General features: G+C 36.8%; 1 protein-coding gene across 1 annotated transcript in view; it reads left to right on the top strand.

The window, feature by feature from the left end:
• The window catches only part of COG3 (component of oligomeric golgi complex 3), an 85,130-nt gene that overhangs the window by 14,782 nt on the left and 50,918 nt on the right, over window positions 1–19,430 (top strand). The window contains exons 8-13 of the mRNA XM_045839112.1: window positions 9,260–9,340; window positions 10,535–10,578; window positions 11,258–11,384; window positions 11,957–12,048; window positions 13,281–13,420; window positions 15,054–15,214. Of these exons, the coding sequence (XP_045695068.1) occupies window positions 9,260–9,340; window positions 10,535–10,578; window positions 11,258–11,384; window positions 11,957–12,048; window positions 13,281–13,420; window positions 15,054–15,214 (645 nt within the window). The remainder of the gene's footprint in view (window positions 1–9,259; window positions 9,341–10,534; window positions 10,579–11,257; window positions 11,385–11,956; window positions 12,049–13,280; window positions 13,421–15,053; window positions 15,215–19,430) is intronic.

The raw sequence follows: 19,430 nt of genomic DNA, 5'->3' as shown, positions 1-19,430 counted from the left end.
ACAAACACTTCAAAGATGGTTGAGAATCTGTTGAAAGTGATTCGTGCTCTAGAAGGCCTGCAACAAGCAGAACACATGAGAATGTTAAACGTGTTTAGGCTGCAATCAACAAAGGTTAGGGACTGACAGTGTGGTAACTAGAAGCTGATCTGGGGATTCCAAAAAATGCTATGTTCGAGATTTTGATAGAGGATCTCGGCATGAAGCATGTCGTGGTAAAGTATGTTCCGTGGCTTCCACTACCAGAGTAGAGAGAACATGGTGCTGCAGTTGCTAATGATTTGATTCAAACCACTACCAGTGAACCAAATTTCCTTGAGAAGTTCATAACTGGAGATGCATTGTGGGCCTACAGCTATGACCCTGAAATGAAGACCCAGTTGTTACGATGGAAGTTGCCTGATTTTCCACACCTGAAGAAGGTCTCGCAAAGTTGCAGCAAGATCAAGACCATGTTAACTTATTTTTGATTGGGAAGGTGTTGTCTATCACGAGTACGCCCCTCCAGGCAAATAATTAACAAGTACTATCTGAGTGTTCTTCATTGGTTGAGAGATGCAATATGATGAAAATGGCAGTAATGGGCAACATGATTGGCAGCTTCATCTCAATGTGCCTGCTCATGCATAACATCTCTTTTAGAGGCTTTTGGTGAGAAATTGAATCACTAAAGTGACTCAGCCCTGCTACAGGCCAAATTTGGTGCCCAGCAACTTTTGGCTTTTCCCAAACCTAAAATCACCTTTGAAACGGAACAGATTTCAGACTGTCAGTGAGATTCAGGAAAATGGGATGGGCCAGCTGATTGTGATTGGAAGAACTGTGTGAGGTCCCAAGGTGTTGACTTTGAAGGGGACTGAGGTGTCATTATCCTTTGTACAATGTTTCTTGTATCTTCTTCAATAAATGTCTCTTTTTTTTTAATACATGACTAAACACTTTCTGAACAGACCTTCTTATGATGGATAATTTGAAATCTTTTCTTTACATTTGATGGATAAATTTTCTATGTTTAGCAAATTTATTTTTATCATTGTTCAAGTAGTTTTCTGTACTTTACTCCCAGCCCAGCCCACCCACCCATCTCTCCCCCACTTCCATCTCTCCCCCCTCCCATTTCCACCACCCCTAGTTTTTGTCCATGTGTCCTTTATATTTGTTCCTGTAAACCCTTCCCCCTTTCCCCTGAAATTCCCTCCCCTCTCCCCTCTGGTCACTGTCAACCTGTTCTCTATTTCAGTATCTTTCGTTATGTTTTGCTTGTTTGTTTGTTTTGTTGTTTAGGTTCCTGATAAAGGTGAGATCATATGATATTTGTCTTTCACCGCCTGGCTTATTTCACTTAGCATAATGCTTTCCAGTTGCATCCATGCTGTAGCAAAGGGTAGGAACTCCTTCTTTCTTTCTGCTGCACAAAATTCCATTGTGTAAATGTACCATAGTTTTTTGATCCATTCATTTACTGATGGGCACCTAGGTTGCTTCCAGCACTTGGCTATTATAAATTGTGCTGCCATGAACATTGGGGTGCATAGGTTCTTTTGGATTGGTGTTTCAGGGTTCTTAGGATATAGTCCCAGCAGTGGAATTGCTGGGTCAAAAGGCAGATCCGTTTTTAATTTTCTGAGAAAATTCCATTCTTTTTTCTATAGTGGTTGTACCAGTCTGCAATCTCACCAACAGTGCACTAGGGTCCCCCTTTCTCCATAACCTTGTTGTTTGTTGCTTTGTTTATGATGACCATTCTGACTGGTGTGAAGTGGTATCTCACTGTGGTTTTAATTTGTATTTCTCTGATAGCTAGCGATATTGAGCATCTTTTCATGTGTCTCTGGATCCTCTGTGTGTCTTTCTTGGAGAAGTTCTGTTCAAGTCCTTTGCCCATTTTTTAATTGGGTTGCTTGTCTTCTTAAAGTGGAGTTGTGTAAGTTCTTTATATATTTTGGAGATGAAACCCTTGCCTGAGGTATATCATTGGCAAATATGTTTTCCCATACAGTTGGTTCTCTTTTTATTTTGATACTGTTTTCTTTAGCCATGCAGAAGCTTTTTATTTTTATGAGGTCCCATTTGTTTATTCTTTCCTTTTTGTCTCTTGCTCAAGGGGATATATCAGTAAAAATGTTGCTGAGTGAAATATCTGAGATTTTCCTGCTTATGTTCTCTTATAAGACTTTAATGGTGTCACGGCTTATATTTAAATCTTTTATCCACCTTGAATTTATTTTTGTATGTGGTGTAAGTTGGTGCTCGACATTCATTTTTTGCATGTAGCTGTCCACTTCTCCCAACACCATTTGTTGAAGAGACTACTGTTACTCCATTTTATGTTGCTGTCCCCTTTGTTGAATATTAATTGACCATAGAGACTTGGGTTTATTTCTGGGGTCTCTGTTCTGTTCCATTGGTCCATGTGCCTGTTTTTATGCCAGTACCAGGCTGTTTTGATTATAGCGGACTTGTAATACAGTTGATATCAGGTATTGTGATCTCTCCTACTTTACTCTTCTTTCTCAAAATTGCAGCAGCTATTCAGGGTCATTGATGGTTCTGTGTAAATTTTTGAAGTGTTTGTTGTTTGTGAAATATGCCATTGGTACTTTAATAGATATTGCATTGAATCTGTAAATTGCTTTGGGTAGTATAAACATTTTGATGATGTTAGTTCTTCCAATCCATGAAAACGGTGTATGTTTCCATTTGTTTGTGTCTTCCTTGATTTCTTTCTTCAGTGTTGTGTAGTTTTCTGAATGTAGGTCTTTTACCTCTTTGGTTAGGTTTATTCCTAGGTATTTTATTTTTCTTTTTGCTACATCGAATGTGATTTTTTTCTTGATTTCTGCTTCTGCTGTTTCATTGTTGGTGTACAAAAATGCCTTTGATTTCCGGATATTGACTTTATGTCCTGCTGTTTTACCAAATTCATTTATTAGGTCAAGCAGTTTTTTGGTCGATTCTATAGGATTTTCTATGTACACTATAATGTCATCTGCAAACAGTGACAGTTTTGTTTCCTCCTTTCCGATTTGTATGCCTTTTATTTCCTTTTTTTGTCTGATCGTTGTGGCAAAAACTTCCAATACTATATTGAATAAAAGTGGTGGATGTGGACAGCCTTGTCTTGTTCCTGATCTTAGTGGAAAAGATTTTAATTTTTACCCATTGAGTATGATGTTGGCTGTTGGTCTCTCATATATGGCTTTTATTATCTTGAAGAATGCTCCCTCTATTCCCACTTTGCTGGGTGTTTTTATCATAAATGGGTGTTGTACCTTATCAAATTCTTTTTCTGCATCTATTGATATGATCATGTGATTTTTGTCTTTGCTGTTGTTTATGTGATGTATTACATTTACTGATTTGCGAATATTGTACCATCCTTGCATCCCTGGGATGAATGCCGCTTGGTTATGGTAAATGATCTGTTTAATGTATTGTTGGATGTGGCTTGCCAATATTTTGTTGAGGATTTTAGCATCTATGTTCACCAGCAATATTGGTCTGAAGTTTTATTTCTTTGTTGTGTCTTGATCTGGTTTTGGGATTAGGATGATGCTGGCTTCATAAAAAGAGTTTGGGGGTCTTCCATCATTTTGGAATTTTTGGAAAAGTCTGTGAAGGTTAGGGGTTAACTCTTACTTAAATGCTTTATAGAATTCTCCTGTGAAACCATCTGGTCCAGGGCTTTTGTGTGTCAGGAGTTTTCTGATTACTGCTTCAATTTTATCTGCTGTTGATGGTCTGTTCAGGCTTTCTGCTTCTTCATTGAGTTTTGGAAGATTATATTTTTCTAGAAATTTGTCCATTTCACCTAGGTTTTCAAATTTCTTGGCATACAGTTCTTCATAGTCATTTCTTACAATCCTTTGTATTTCTGTGGTATCAGTTGTAATCTTTCTTCTTTCATTTCTCATTGTGTTTATTTGGGCCCTCTCTTTTTTTTAAAATTTTAATCATTGTTCAAGTACAGTTTTTGGCCTTTTATTCCCATTCCAGCCCACCCACCCATCCATCCCCACCTCCCTCCCATTACCCACCCCCCACTACCCCCAGTTTTTGTCCATGTGTCCTTCACATTTGTTCCTGTAAACCCTTCCCATGCTATTCTGAAATTCCCTCCCCTTTCCCCACTGGTCACTGTCAGCCTGTCTTCCATTTCAGTGTCATTGACTATATTTTGCTTGTTTCTTTGTTTTGTTGTTTGGGTTCTTGTTAAAGGTGAGATCATATGGTATTTGTCTCTTTTTTTCTTGATGAGCCTGCTTAAATGCTTGTCGATTTTGTTTATCTTTTCAAAGAACCAGCTCCTGGATTCATTGATCTTTAGAATTGTGCTTTTAGTCTCTATGTCATTTAATTCTGCTCTGATCTTGGTTATTTTATTCCTTCTACTTGCTCTGGGCTGTCTTTGTTGTTGTTCCTCGAGTTCTTGTAGGCATAGGGTTAGGTTGTTTGTTTGAAATGTTTCTGTCTTTTTTAGGTAGGCCTGTATTGCTATGAACTTCCCTCTCAGGACTGCCTTGGTTGTGTCCTGTAAGTTTGGGGTTGTTGTGAGTTCATTTTCATTTGTTTCCAGAAACTTTTTGATTCCTTCCCTAATTTCACTTTTGACCTATTCATTGTTTAATAGAATGCTGTTCAATCGCCATGATTTTGAGTGTTGTGGGTTTTTTTCTTTGGGGTTGGTTTCTAGCTTCAGTCTCTTGTGATGAGAAGATGCTTGGTATGATTTCAATTTTCTTGAATTTGTTGAGGCTTGTTTTGTGTCCTATCATGTGGTCTGTCTTTGAAAATGTTCCATGTGATTTGAAAAGAATGTGTATTTAGCTTCTTTGGGATGGAGGGCTGTATATATATCAGTTAAGTCCATTTGATCTAGGGCATTGTTCAATGCCACAGTATCTTTGTTGATATTTTGTTTGGAAGATCTGTCCATTTTGATGGTGGGGTGTTAAAATCCCCTACTATAATTGTGTTGCTCTCAATATCTTTCTTGAAGTCCTCCAAGATTTTCTTCATGTATTTAGGTGCTCCTATGTTAAGTGCATATATATTTACAATGTTTATGTCTTCTAGGTGGATTCTTCCCTTGAGTATTATGAAGTGACCTTCTGGGTCTCTCTTTATGGCCCTGTTTTGGAAGCCTATTTTGTCTGATATGAGTATTGTTAGCCTGGCTTTATTTTCCTGTCCGTTTGCTTGGAAAATTTGTTTCCAGCCCTTCACTTTCAGCCTGTGTAGGTCTTTTATCCTGAGGTGGGTCTTTTGCAGGCAGCATATGTGTGGGTCATGCTTTCTTATCCATTCAGCTATTCTATGTCTTTTAATTGGAGCATTTAATCCATTTACATTTAAGGTTATTATTGATAGGTACTTATTCATTGCCATTTACATACCTGTGTTCCTCTCTCTCTTTTTCTTTCTCTCTTTTCCTTCCTTTCCTTAAAGCAGGCCCTTTAGCATCTCTTGCAGAGCTGGTTGTCTTTTGTCTGGGAAGCTTCTTATTTTGCCTTCTATCTTGATTGAGAGCCTTTCTGGGTAAAGTAGTGTTGGTTGCAGACCTCTGCTTCTCATTACTTGGAATATTTCTTGCCATTCTCTTCTGGCTTGGAGCGTTTCCATTGAGAAGTTGGCTGCTAGCCTTATTAGGGCTCCCTTGTATGTTACTTCCTATTTCTCCCTTTCTGCCTTTAAGATTCTCTCTTTGTCTTGAAATTTTGCCATTTTAATTATGATGTGTCTTGAGGTGGGCCTCTTTGGGTTTCTCTTGATTGGGGCTCTCTGTGTTTCCTGGATTTGTGTGACTTTTTCTCTCATCAAATTAGGGAAGTTTTCCATCATTACCTTTTCAAATAGGTTTTCTGTCCCTTCCTCCCCCTCCCCTCCTCCTCTCTCCTTTCCCTATTATACAGATATTATTATATTTCATATTGTCTTGCATTTCTCTTAATCCCTCCTCATTCTTTCTGATCCTCTTCTTTTTCTTGGTCTTTCTGGGTGTTTTTTCAACTTTGTCCCCCAATTTACTGATCTGATCTTCTGCTTTATCGATTCTGCTTTTGATTCCTTCTTCTGTGTTCCTCAGTTCAGAAATTGTATTCTTCATTTCCTCTTGGCTCTTGTTGATAGTTTGTATTTTTTTTCATGTTGATATAGTTTGCAATGAGTTCATTGTAGTTTCCCTGTAGTTTGAGGTAGTTCATTGTGAGATCATTTAGCTTCCCGATAAGCATTTCTTTGCACTCAATATTGATAGTTGAGTTGCCTCTCTTTCATTTAGCATTCTTTCTGAAGCTTCCTCTGTTCCCTTCATTTTGGGATTGTTTCTTTGTCTTCTCATTGTTCGTGAGACTCTTCTTGTTAGCCCCAGCTTCTTAAATTGATCTGTTCTGGCTCCCTGGGTTTATGGTGTGAAGTTGTATGGTAGAATACCTGTGTGATTCAGGAGTGTAGTCCCCTTCGGGTATCCTGGTATTCACAGCTTCAGCCTACTCTTTTTTGTCACCAGTTGGAAGGGTAAGGCAAAATGGTTTAAGACAGCAAGAAAGTATTCTATGGTATTTACAGTAGGAGCTGGCAGAGAAGAAATAGTAGGTCCTTTGGATCTCCTATAGTGTTAACTGTGTATATTCCACCCAACTAGCCACTTTTTAGAAAGAATGGAAAGAAGAGAATATTCTTGTTGGGGAGGGGAGGATTGTGAGTTGGATCTAGAAAGCCGTGAGGTTGAGGGAGGTCAGATTCTGAGGTAAGGTGAGAGTAAAGTATGGTAAAGAGGTGTAGTGTGTGAGAGAATAGATTTAACCACTACAGTAATTTCAGTAAACCGTGAAGTGGGCTAAGATTTTGGGTACTGGGGTGGGGGCGTTGTATAGTATTTACAATTGTATGGAATAGCTATTATTTACAGTAATATTAGAACAACAATCATATGACAGAATCTGTGAGATCTAGGTAACAAGAATAGGGAGTATAGAACCTTGAATAGTGTACTAATGGAACAGAAATGAAAGACAGTAAATAAGCAGTACAGTATGAATGAGATAACAGGGGAAACCTGTTAAATGATACAGTATAATCAGCCAAGCAAGGAAGAGTATACAGAAAGAAGAGACATACAAAAATACTATTAAAATAAAAGATGTAACAATAATGAGAAAATAATTATACAAATATGCAATAACTTGCAGTTTCTCTGTAATAGCAAAGTTAGATTTGTCTCACTGTCTCAGCTGTTGGGATGCCCCCTCTTTTGGTCCAACTCTGGTCTTTTCACAATTCTGTTTTTTTTCTTTTTTGTCTCAGTTGTGGGTAGTTAAAAAGAAGAAGAAATAGAAAAGGAAGGAAGAAGAGATAAAATTGGAAAGAAAGGAAGCAGGAATAAAACTAGAAAGAAGGAAAGAGAAGCAAAAGGAATTGAGAGATAAAAATAATAAAAATTAAAAATAAAAATTACTTAAAAAAACAGAATCAAACATACGAACAAAAAAAGAAAAAACCTCTTGTTGGTTTCAAACTGTCTAAACTGGTTTTTATGGCTTGTTGCCTGCAGCAGGGTGAGGGGCGATTGGTATGGCTTTTCTCTCTTCCTGTTCAGCACTCAGTCAGCCTCGTGGGTACTCTCCCCAGGGCTAGCTGTGCACTGTCCCCAGAGCCAATCTGGCGCCTTCCCGCAGGGCCCTGGATGTGGGATCTGTGCCGTCTTAAGTGCGCTTTCCTACGGTTCACGGTTGTGGGCTCCAGGGCTCCTATGGAGCACTGGCTTCCCCTGGGTTCATGGTTGTGGGCTCTTGGGCTCTTGCGGAGCGCATGCTTCCCTGAGTTCACGGTTGTGGACTGCGGGGCTCCTGTGGTACCTAAGCTCTCACTGGATTTATGGGTGTAGGCTCCAGGTCTTCCACAAAGTACACTCTTCCCAGGTTGCAGGCGTGGATGCGTGGCCAGGCTGTCCATCGTTGCCTGGGCTCGGGCGCACACTCTTCCCAGGGCTATGCGTGGGTGCTCACAGCCCCTGTGTATCTGCCATTCATTCCTCGCCTTCAACCAACCAGTCTTCCCCAGGTGCTGCTCAATCCTTGTTTGGCTGGGGAGGGAGTGGTTTACCCAGGTCTGTCTTAAGAGCCCTGTGGGAGACTCAGTGAGCCCTGGGCCTGGGGCTGCAGCCTCCCTGGTCCCTGCGTTGGTCTCTGGGCCCTTATTGTCCTGAAGCACTCTCCTTACTGTCTGTTTTTTCAATGTCTGCTACAGTTTTTGATCTCCTATTTTCATATATGCTGTAGTACTGTTGGCTGTTTGCTCTATTCCTCTGTAGATTGGCTAGGTTTTTCTCCTGTGTGTAGGGGAAAGTGGAATCTGCTCCCTCTTACCACACCACCATCTTCCCTCTAGCAAATGGATTTTTAATGAGTACCTCCTAAATTCTTGGCATTGTGCTAGAAATTATACAGTAGTGAAAAAGAGCTAGCAAGGTCTGCCCTGATGGAGCTTATATTCAGGAGAAATCTTAGTAAAGAAGGAACCAAATAAATTACTCATTTGCAGACTAGTAGATGCTAGGTGGGAAATTAGCAGAGTGTTAGGTTAGAAAATAAGAGTGGAGCTAGCTCAGATAGTCATTGAGCACATTTCTTTGCTAAGAAGATAAAACCTGAAAGATTATATATTTTATTTTTTAAGCATATTTTCTAAAGAACATGGGATATCTTTTTGGTTTTCAGTTCAAAGCCACTGATTCTTGTGTTGCATTTTTACCATTCCTATTGCTCTTAGCTGACATAATAGCTAGACTATATAACTTTTATATTTTGTAAAATTTTTGATAAGTTTAGGAGAATAATACCTAATAAATACTACTACTGACTGAGTACAGTGCTTTACTATTGAGCTGCATAATGACTTTATATGTCATCACCATTTAAATGGGTGTTCTGACTATCAGAGAGCTTAAGTTATTTGGTAAATGTCCTATTCTCAGTAAATGACTTGAGTATGAAGCTGAATTCAGGACTGTTTACCACCAAAATTCATGTAATGTAGGGTAAATTTTAATTATAAAGAGAGAAGTGATGATAGTTCATAATTACACCTTATTTGTAGCAATAACAATATTAATCTTTCTTTGAGATTTTTCTCCCTATGCTTTTGGTTGGTGTATAGGCCAAGCAGTAGCTATTTGAAATGGTGTGTATCACATTTTCTAAATACTTAAATATTGTTTGCTAATTATCTTCCTTCCCTATTCTCCCCTATTTTTCTTTAGGATCCTTTATCTGTACCTAATGCAGACAATGCCTTCACACTATTTTATGTGAAATTTCGAGCTGCTGCCCCCAAAGTCAGAGTAAGTCTGTTGACATAAATAGGATATTGCTATGAAATTTATTTAGCCAGCTTTTTGAAGTGCTACTGTGCATTAGGTCCTTTGCTCATATCAGAAAAATGAATACGAGTGAAAGAAAGGTAGGCATAGTCCTTCCATATTACGTGACATTATCTTAGAGGTGCCTTAAGACCACAGAGCAGGAAACACTTAGCTTTTCCTAAGGTGCTAAGGGAATGTTTCAGGATGAAGGTGATATTTGAGTTTAAACTACTCAGATTTATAGTGGACTTGAGAGGCTTGATTACTTAAAGAAAATACAAATGGTTAATAAATATGAGCTCATGTTTAGCTTCAGTGGAGAATACATTCAATTTAAGGTTAGGTAGCATCTTTTTTGTCTGTTAGAAACAGGCAGATTAAGGCGCAATAATGCTTTAGAGGTTATATTGAGACAGGAAATACTGCTGATAGGCACGTAAAACAATTTTTCTCAAAAACATTTTAGGAGTATGAATCAGAAGTATGTAAAAATACTTATCTCTTATGACCCACTGTTGGGGATTCCCAACTGGGAAGTAGGTGACTATTATACCAACTTTACGTAATGGAAAGTGCAATCTCGGAGAAGTGAACCAGCTCTCTCCTGGGCTCAAAACAGCTACCAGGAGCTGGCTCTCAAACCCTTCAGTTTTGTTCCAGGCCCAGAGCTCTTAACCACTGGGCTCTTATTCATAAGAACCATCCAAGATGTCTTAACAGTAGAAGAATGGTTGATTTATGGTTCATATACCCAAGGGGATATTGTATAGCCATAAATAATATCTATAATGATGATTCATTGAGTATTGTTTACTAGGTGCCCAGGTATTATGATAATGCTTTCTATTTACATTTGCATTTGATACTGAGAATTAATAGTAGGAAAATATTTAGAAATAATGTTAATTTTTCAAAAGCAGATTATAAAGCTGAATGTGTAGTATAATTCCAGTTTTGTTTATGAAGAAAAATATAGTAACTATAGTGTATGTCTACAAAAAACTGAAAGAATATTCATTTTGACTGATTATTTTGTGGTATTTCAAGTGATTTTTATGTTTCAACCTTTTTTGTATTTACAGATTTTTCTAATAGCATGTGTTATAATCAGAAGGTACTTAGAAGTATAACTAAAACAGATGGACTTTTAATATGTTTTTCTTTATCCTGCAGACTCTTATTGAACAAATAGAACAGCGATCTGAAAAAATACCTGAGTGAGTACCTAGAAGTTCCTCAGTTTCCATATTACCTTCCTCTTGTAGTACCATTTTCCCCAGTCTGTTATATACCAGACATTTTCTGAGCAGTTACCTTGCATACTATGTAAATCTTTTCATATAGAACATAACTTTGGGAAGCAAGGTTGTGGACCTGATGTAGTGAGTGTACAAGGCATCTCTCTGCTTATTTATCTATTTACTTATGTTTATTGAGATGTAATGACATACAACTTATTAGTTTCAGGTATACAACATAATGATTCAATATAATCACTACTGTAAGTCTATTGTAAATCTATTACCATGCATTGGTACAGACCTGTTTTTTTTCCTGTGATGAGATCTTACAAGATTTATCCTTGTAGCAACTTTCCAATATGCAATGAATATCATTAATTATAATTGCCATGCTGCCTTTCAGCAAGGTAACTCTCTTTCACCATAACAGGATTTTCTTTGCATTTGGGTAGATGTAAGATGACTACTTTTGGAAGATAAATCTTTTGTTAAAGAGTAAAGGTTAAATAAATATTTCTAATATTTAATGTGGGTAAATGAGAGGTGACCATAAATTTTTAGAGGTTTGGCATCCTTTTCTGGGATTTAAGATCAGATTTAATTTACATGTCTGAAATCAAAAGTTTATACTCCCATCTCACTTGATTTTCATCAGATACCAACAACTGCTAAATGATATCCACCAGTGTTATCTTGATCAGCGGCAGCTCCTTTTGGGTCCTAGTATTACTAGTACTGTAACTGAGTTAACGAGCCAGAATAACAGAGATCACTGTGCCTTGGTAAGTTTCTGCTTATTTTGGTTTAATGTTTAAACTTCCTCTGAAATATTTTGATACCCTAGAAGCTATACTGGCTAGATAAGCTTTGGTTCCCATATCAACGAACTTAAAGAATTTTTTTTTCAGTTAAGACAAGCCTAGTTTAGTAATTAGCATTCATTTGGACAAAATATTCTCATTTTGATCTGTTTTTTGAGGTATGAAGAATCACAAATAAATATTGTTCCCTGAATGGTGAAGTTCCAAAGTTTGTAGATTTATCTTAGGTTTTGCTGCAGAAGTGCTTTCTTGTTTAGTGTGATTTTAGTTTATACTACAGAAAAATATGTAAAAATTCCTTTTTTAAGTACTCCATATTCAACTAGAAAAGTAATTTATTCATTGTCAAAAGTTTAGAAAATAAAGCATAAAAAATAAAAATCATATTCACATTTTTCATTCTGTGCTTCAGCAAGTTGTTGTATGAAAATGTATACATAATTTCTTTGCAAATAAAATGTTTGCTTTATTTCCTAAATGCTAGAATTGTTGTGTGTCTTTAACTGTAGGTGGTTTGTATTTGTTTCCTGCAGATTCGCAGTGGCTGTGCCTTTATGGTCCATGTATGCCAGGATGAGCACCAACTTTATAATGAATTTTTCACAAAACCAACATCAAAATTAGAGTAGGTAGTACACAGAGTTTAACTGTTGTTTTTAAGATTCAGTTTGCTAATGATCATAATGGCTTATATTACTGGAGTATTCTTAAGTTAGCTGGCAGAGTATTTTAATTTTTGTGGGTGTGTGAACAGAATATTGCTGAGTGGGACAGTACTTATTTAAGATAAATGTGCAATTTAAAGGCCACCATGCTTTTATAGTGTTTATAAGGTAATTATGGAGACAGTATGGTATGATAATAAAAATCCTGTATAGGGAACTAATAAGTCTTGGGATCTAGATCCTTTTAAGATCTCCACCAATCATATAAATCCTTGCAGTTGAAAAATTCTGTGATTCTAACTAAAGAAAGACATTTAAGAATACAGACACTATTTAATGTCCTTTTAAGAATTTTTTCTTAAAGTGTCTTTCAGATCCACTGTTAGTAACTTTCGGCTTCTTCATATTGGCAGTTCTAAGACTATAACCCTCATAATGGGGAACAGACAAATGTACTTTATGATTTTAATTGGGTTGATCACTTTGGATGAAATACTGCATGTAGAGGAATACTATTGACTGTGTGAAGAATATAGACAACATAACTTTTCAAATGTTTATGCCAAAATACTTGTATGTCCAGAATACTTTGAATTTTGTTTATCTAAATCTGTAAGTTTTCAAGAATTTTGAACATATCTTTAGTGGGGAAAATGTTACCATTTGATTCACAGCGATGTAGAATATAAAAGGATAAATAAGTCTATTGAAATACTATTTTTGAAAGGACATATACAGAGATTACTAAAGTAAGAAAAAGTTATAATGAATTGACATTTGGTTGGGGGCAGCTAATTTGAGTTGATTGCTGATTGTGTATTGATTCTTGGCTTTTAAAACAACACTTTACAGAATTTTAGCCTTTCCCTCCTTATTATGCAGGATCTAGCACAAATAATGCCCCCTTTTTATTACAAAATCATAAGCATGCAATTCTGTAACATAATATTATAGTCAAATATACTATATGACATTTTAGGTGAAATGTTCAAATTAAAACTAAATTATTACACCCATATTATTACCCTATCATCCACACTGAAGCAGACATTACTTCTGCCAGACCCTGTATAATGTTCCCCATACTATTTTTCCAGTAGATTTTTACTCTGTTTATTGCCTGGAAGAAATCAAAGATGCCTTTTAAACTGAAAAGCTTACTACTGAATTGTGTTTTGTTTCTTTATTTTAGTGAACTTTTGGAGAAACTATGTGTGTCATTGTATGATGTCTTCAGGCCATTGATCATTCATGTTATTCACTTAGAAACTCTTTCGGAACTTTGTGGGATTCTTAAAAATGAGGTGCTTGAAGATCATGTACAGAACAATGGTAAATGATAAGTAGAAGTGATCATTTCAAAGGCCTTTTAAAGTATATTTGTGGCTCAGTGAATTTGAAAAAGATTAGCTCTTTTTACCCCTACCTACCACCTACATAAATTTAATATTTTTGAAGCCTGGGGTGATGCCTTGTCCTTTTTTGAATCAAAGATGTACCTTATTCTAAATACGACTAAATGGACAAATTAAATGGGGAAAGCATTTTAAAAACTGGGAAAAATTAGTAATAAAATATGGTTACTTTTCTTTCTGGCTTCTGAAATATTGAGAGAACAGACCATCAGTTTTGTGTTGGGCATTTCTAGTACACTGTTACCAGAATACATAAAGTAATTGACTATATTGTATGCTCTTGAATAAAAAACAGGAATTATTCAACTTACATATGTAGTAATGATTCATCTTTTTGACATTAAAAATAAAAGCAGTTCTCTGTTAACAGTTTTGCTTTATCCATATGATACATTCCTTACTATTTGATTTGATTATCATAAAAATGATTTTTCTAATGATACTTAGGTACCTTTAAAAAAATACCGTTCTAGGTAATCATTTTACTGGCAGAGATTATTTGACTTTCCTTAAGAGATACTGTAGGTTTGTTACTCTTCCAAATGTTTCTATTCTACTGCATTTAGTTCATTCAAAGACATACATTACCTCATTTTTTTTGAATTTTTATGTGAGTTTATTTGAGCCAACTGATGACATATGCCAGGAAACAAGATCTCCAATGCTCCAGAAAATAACAGTTTTGCAATTTCTTTTGTGCATTTGACATTAACAAGGGCATTTTCTCACATTTTAATGTTTCTGAACTAAAGTTGATTTTTAAAATTAATGTGACTATTTATGTGATTTTGTAGTGTCTCCAACTCCCTAGCCCTTGGGTTGCTGTTACTGAATTACTGGTTGTGTCTGAACATTGATGGCATCTTAGAAATGAAGATATTCTGTATAAAATCATCTTATTTTTTTCTTTCTTTATTTTTAGACCGAGGGGAAGGGAGGGAGAAAGAGAGGGAGAGAAACATCAATATGTGGTTGCCCCTACTGGGGACCTGGGCAGCAAACCAGGCATGTGCCCTGATTGGGAATTGAACCAGTGACCCTTTGGTTCACAGGCTGGTGCTCAGTCTATTGAGGCATACCAGCCAGGACCATACCTTATTTTTAAATCATTTTTGTTTATGAAAGTATTAATAAATCATTTAATATCTATGGGACTCAATTTATTTTTAAAATGGGGATGACAATCCAATTAATAAATTGACTTGCTGTATCTCAGGATTGGTTTGAAGCTATATAACTTGAAAAGCACAAAGCACTTTAAAAGTCATGTATTATTATTCATATATACTAATAATATAAATAATTTCACAGAGTCCCAGAAGAAGATATAAGGGAAAATTTATTTTCTAATTTTAAATTTGAGGAAATTGAGAGACATTAAATTATTCTAAGGTCATTGAGTCACACTGAAATAGGGTATGTACAACCACAATCCATGAAACAAAAGTGGTTCATACTATTACTAAACAATTTAGTAATATTTTTGCTTTTTTAAAGAGAGTATTTTTCTAAATCTTAAAGGAATGGATAATTGCACTTTTTTTAATCAGCCGAACAACTAGGAGCATTTGCAGCTGGAGTAAAGCAGATGTTGGAAGATGTACAAGAGCGGCTTGTCTACCGAACCCACATCTACATTCAGACAGACATTACTGGCTACAAACCAGCTCCTGGAGATCTGGCCTATCCTGATAAGTTAGTAATGATGGAGGTGGGTTCTGCTTACTGATCTCGCCCCCACCCCTAACAACTGTTGGATGTTTTGTACTAGATAAAATAGGATTTTTCTTTTTAATTCTTATTCAAAATGTACCGTCCAGATAAACTTGCCACAAGATCATAGGACATAAAATATAAAAAAGTTGAACAGAAAAAGTTTGTTAGGTTGTCTCTCCTTCAAGTTATATTTTATAAACATTCTATTCAGTTCTCTTCCCTTGTTCAGGAAACAGGCATTCTGAATTTTTAAATTGAATTAGTGCTTCCTGTGATTTCTCTTTTTTCTTTATAAGTGGCATTGATGAAGTTTGATAACATAAGAGCCATTATAATTGATGGTAATACAGTAACCACATCCTTAAAACTATACAGTACTGATGTTCAATTAATAGTTTGAAGACTTAGGTTTACCTCACTGATCTTCTACTCCCTGAGTGCTGGACCAAGTTTAAATAATGCCTCGGATGTTAGTGCTAAAACAGTTTGATCCTAGAATTTTTAAATGGAATTTTCAAATATAAGCAAAAATAGAATACCATAATGAACTACTACATATCATTACCCCAGCTTCAACATGGCCAATCTTGTTTCATTTAGAATGCTTTTACTTCCCCTCTGCACCATTAGTTATTTTAGAGCGAATTCTGAACATCATTTCATTAGTAAATATTTTAGTAGGTAACTGTATGGTAGGGGTACTTTTATTTTTTTATTTTTAACACAACCATAATACAATGATCACACCTGAAAACATTACTTATACTTCCCTAATATCATTAATATTCCATTGAATCTCAAGTTTATTCAGATTCACCAGTTAATGTCTTAACACATTTACTTAAATTCTTTTTGTGATTTTTGCTCAACTATTTGAAAATAATTAAAAGATGTTATGATACTTCACTCCTGAGTACTTCTGTTATTATTCTCCTAAGAATGAAAACATTCTCCACATAATCAGAATGAAGATTTTACATCTAAGGAAATTAACATTTATTCAAGAGTATTATTTATATACGGGCCATATTCAGATTTCTCCCGTTGTCCTAGCTGGACCCCAAAATTAAAAAGGTGGAATCCAGTCAAGGTTACTGTGTTGCATTTGAATTTTGTGTCTCCTTAAATCAAAACGAGACTTTTTCCTCCTCTTTTCCCCTGCAACCCACCCCCCAACCCTTACCTGGGACATAGACCTTTTTAAAAAAATATATTTTATTGATTATGCTATTATAGTTGTCCTATTTATTTCTCCCCTTTATTCCCCTCCACCCTGTACCCTCTCTCCCACCATCATTTCCCCACCTTAGTTCATATGCATGGGTCATACATATAAGTTCTTTGGCCTTTCCATTTTCCATACTATTCTTAACCTCCCCCTGTCTATTTTGTATCTACCACTTATGCTTCTTATTCTCTGTACCTTTTCCCTCATTGTCCCCCTTCCCCCTTCCCGCTGATCACCCTCCATGTAATTTCCATTTCTGTGAATCTCTTTCTGTTCTAGTTGTTTGCTTAGTTTTGTTTTTTGTTTTTTTTTTTTTTTTTTTTAGGTTTGGTTGTTGGTAGTTGTGAGTTTATTGTCATTTTACTATTCGTATTTTTGATCTTCTTTTTCTTAGATAAATCCCTTTAACATTTCATATAAAAAGGGTTTGGTGATGATCAACTCCTTTAACTTGATCTTATCTGTGAAGCACTTTACCTGCCCTTCCATTCTGAATGATAGCTTTGCTGGACAGAGTAATCATGGATGTAGGTCCTTGCCTTTCATGACTTGGAATACTTCTTTCCAGCCCCTTCCTGCAAGGTTTCTTTTGAGAAACTAGCTGATTGTCTTACGGGAACTCCTTTTTAAGTAACTGTCTCCTTTTCTCTTGCTGCTTTTAAGACTCGCTCCTTGTATCTTTAATCTTGGCTAATGTAATTATGATGTGCCTTGGTGTGTGCTTTCTTAGGTCCAACTTCTTTGGCACTCTCTGAGCTTCCTGGACTTCCTGGAAGTTGATTTCCTTTGCCAGATTAGGGAAGTTCTTCATTATGTTTTCAGTTTCTTGGTCTTCCTCTTCTCCTGGCTCCCCTATGATTTGGGGCCCTGTGATTTTTTGGGCCCTATGATTTGGATGTTGGAACATTGTAAGTTGTCCTAGTGGTTCCTAAGCCTCTCCTTGTGTGTTTGAATTCTTTTTTCTTTATTCTGTTCTGGTTGAATGTTTTATTTCTTCCTTCTGGTCAAAACCGTTGACTCGAGTCCTGGATTCCTTCCTTTCACTGTTGATTCCCTGTACATTTTCTTTTATTTCACTTCTCATAGCCTTGACTTTTTCCTCATTTGCAACCATACTCAACCATTTCTGTGAGCATCCTGATTACCAGTGTTTTGCACTGTGCATCTGATAGGTTGGCCATGTCTTCATTGCTTAATTGTATTTTTTTCTGGAGCTTTGATCTGTTCTTTCATTTGGGCCCTTTTTTTTGTTTTTTTTTTCCTTCTGCCTTGGTGCGACTGTTACATAGCAAGGGTCAGAGCCTTAGGTGTTCACTGGGGTGGGGCAACCCATGTTGATGCCTTATGGTGCTGTGTGTGGTGGAGGGGTCTGAGGGAACAGTGCTGCTTGTTTAGCTCTCTGTCAGCTTTCAGTCACTTCTACAGCTACCCACAAGCAAATTAGGCCTTTCTAGTGCTGATTCCTGGGTGGACGGGTTTTTGTACATTGTAGGACCCTGTGGGTCTCTCCAACAAACTCTCCTGTGAGGCTGGGAGTTTCTCCCAGCTGCCACAGCCCCCACAGGTCATTTCAGTCAGAGGTTTTGAGGCTTTATTTCCCCGTACTGGAACCGTGGGTTGCATGTACTGGAACCCTGGGTCGCATAGTCTTTCTCTCTCCCCAGTTGTTCCTTTTTGGTTTATCTGCATGCAAATGTGGCAACACCTGCTCTGTTAGCTGCTGCTTTGTGCACCCTGGTTCTCTAGCCGCCACCTTGAGGCAAGTACTCTCCATCCTGGCTTCTCGTTTCTGCCCCTCCTACGGGTCTGGATGAATGTTTCTTCTTTAACTTCTTGGTTGTTGGACTTCCATACAGTTCGAATTTTGGCAGTTCTGGTTATATTTTGTTTTTGAATTTGTTGTCCTTTTGGTTGTATGAGGAGGCAAAGTATATCTACCTACGCCCCAACTTCACTGGAAATTCTTGACATAGACTTTTTTGAAGAAAAAATAAAAAAGGTGGAATCTAGTCAAGGTTATTATGTTACATTTGAATATTATGTCTCCTTAAATCAAAACTAGAATTTTTCCTCTTTTTCCCTGCCTCCCCACTGTCCACCCTCACCCCCCCCCCACCCCACCCCCCAGCCACTTGGGACGTAAGACATTTTTGAAGAGATGAAATCAGTTTTATTGTAGAATGTTGTACATTCAGGATCTGTTTTCCTCATGTTGAGATTCAGGTTAAACACTTTTTGGCTTTCTGGTAAGAATACTACATAGTTGATGTTGTGTACTTCTAACTTCATTGTATGACAGGTACATAATGTCAGGTTATTCTAGTATTGGTTAAGGTAGGGACTATTAACTCTTTATTATAAAAGTTCATTCCTTCCTTTGTAGTTAGTAAGAAATGATGTTGAGATTATACGAGTTCCCCAACATCTTTTCACCCAGTGGTGTTTGCAATTATTAACAATTCTTGACTGAACGAGTTAGGGTGTCCAACCTGCGGGTCGCAGGCTGTGTGAGGCTCTGGATGGCTGTGAATGTGGCCCAACACAAAACTGTAAAATTACTTAAAACATGAGATTTTAAAATTTTTTTTTGTGATTACATGTCGCAATGTGTGTGGCCCAGACAGCTCTTCTTCCAGTGTGGCACAGAGATGCCAAAAGGTTGGATACCCCGATACTACTTTGAGGGTAGCAAATGGTTATTTTCATACCTGCCATTTCTTCTACATTTATTAGTTAGCCTTCTGCTCTTAAGACTTATTTTCTCTTCCTCTTTCCTACTCCTGTCTCTGTATAATTGTGGACTTTTAAAAAGTCATTATAATTCATTGTCATAATTATTCTTTTTGATGCTTAAAATTGTCCCAAGTTTGATGAGTGGAATCCCCTTTAGATTGGCTTCTTTGTCCTTTCAACATGTTGCTCTAATCTTTGAGTACTTCTTTCTTTTTCCCTAAGCAGCTTTATAGAAGTACAGTTTATAATT

Source organism: Phyllostomus hastatus, unplaced genomic scaffold (assembly GCF_019186645.2).
Source record: "Phyllostomus hastatus isolate PE091 unplaced genomic scaffold, TTU_PhHast_1.1 phas_contig_29, whole genome shotgun sequence".
NCBI lineage: Eukaryota > Metazoa > Chordata > Mammalia > Chiroptera > Phyllostomidae > Phyllostomus > Phyllostomus hastatus.
The sequence above is the reverse complement of the archived record's forward strand: the minus strand, read 5'-3'. Positions and strand labels throughout refer to the sequence as shown.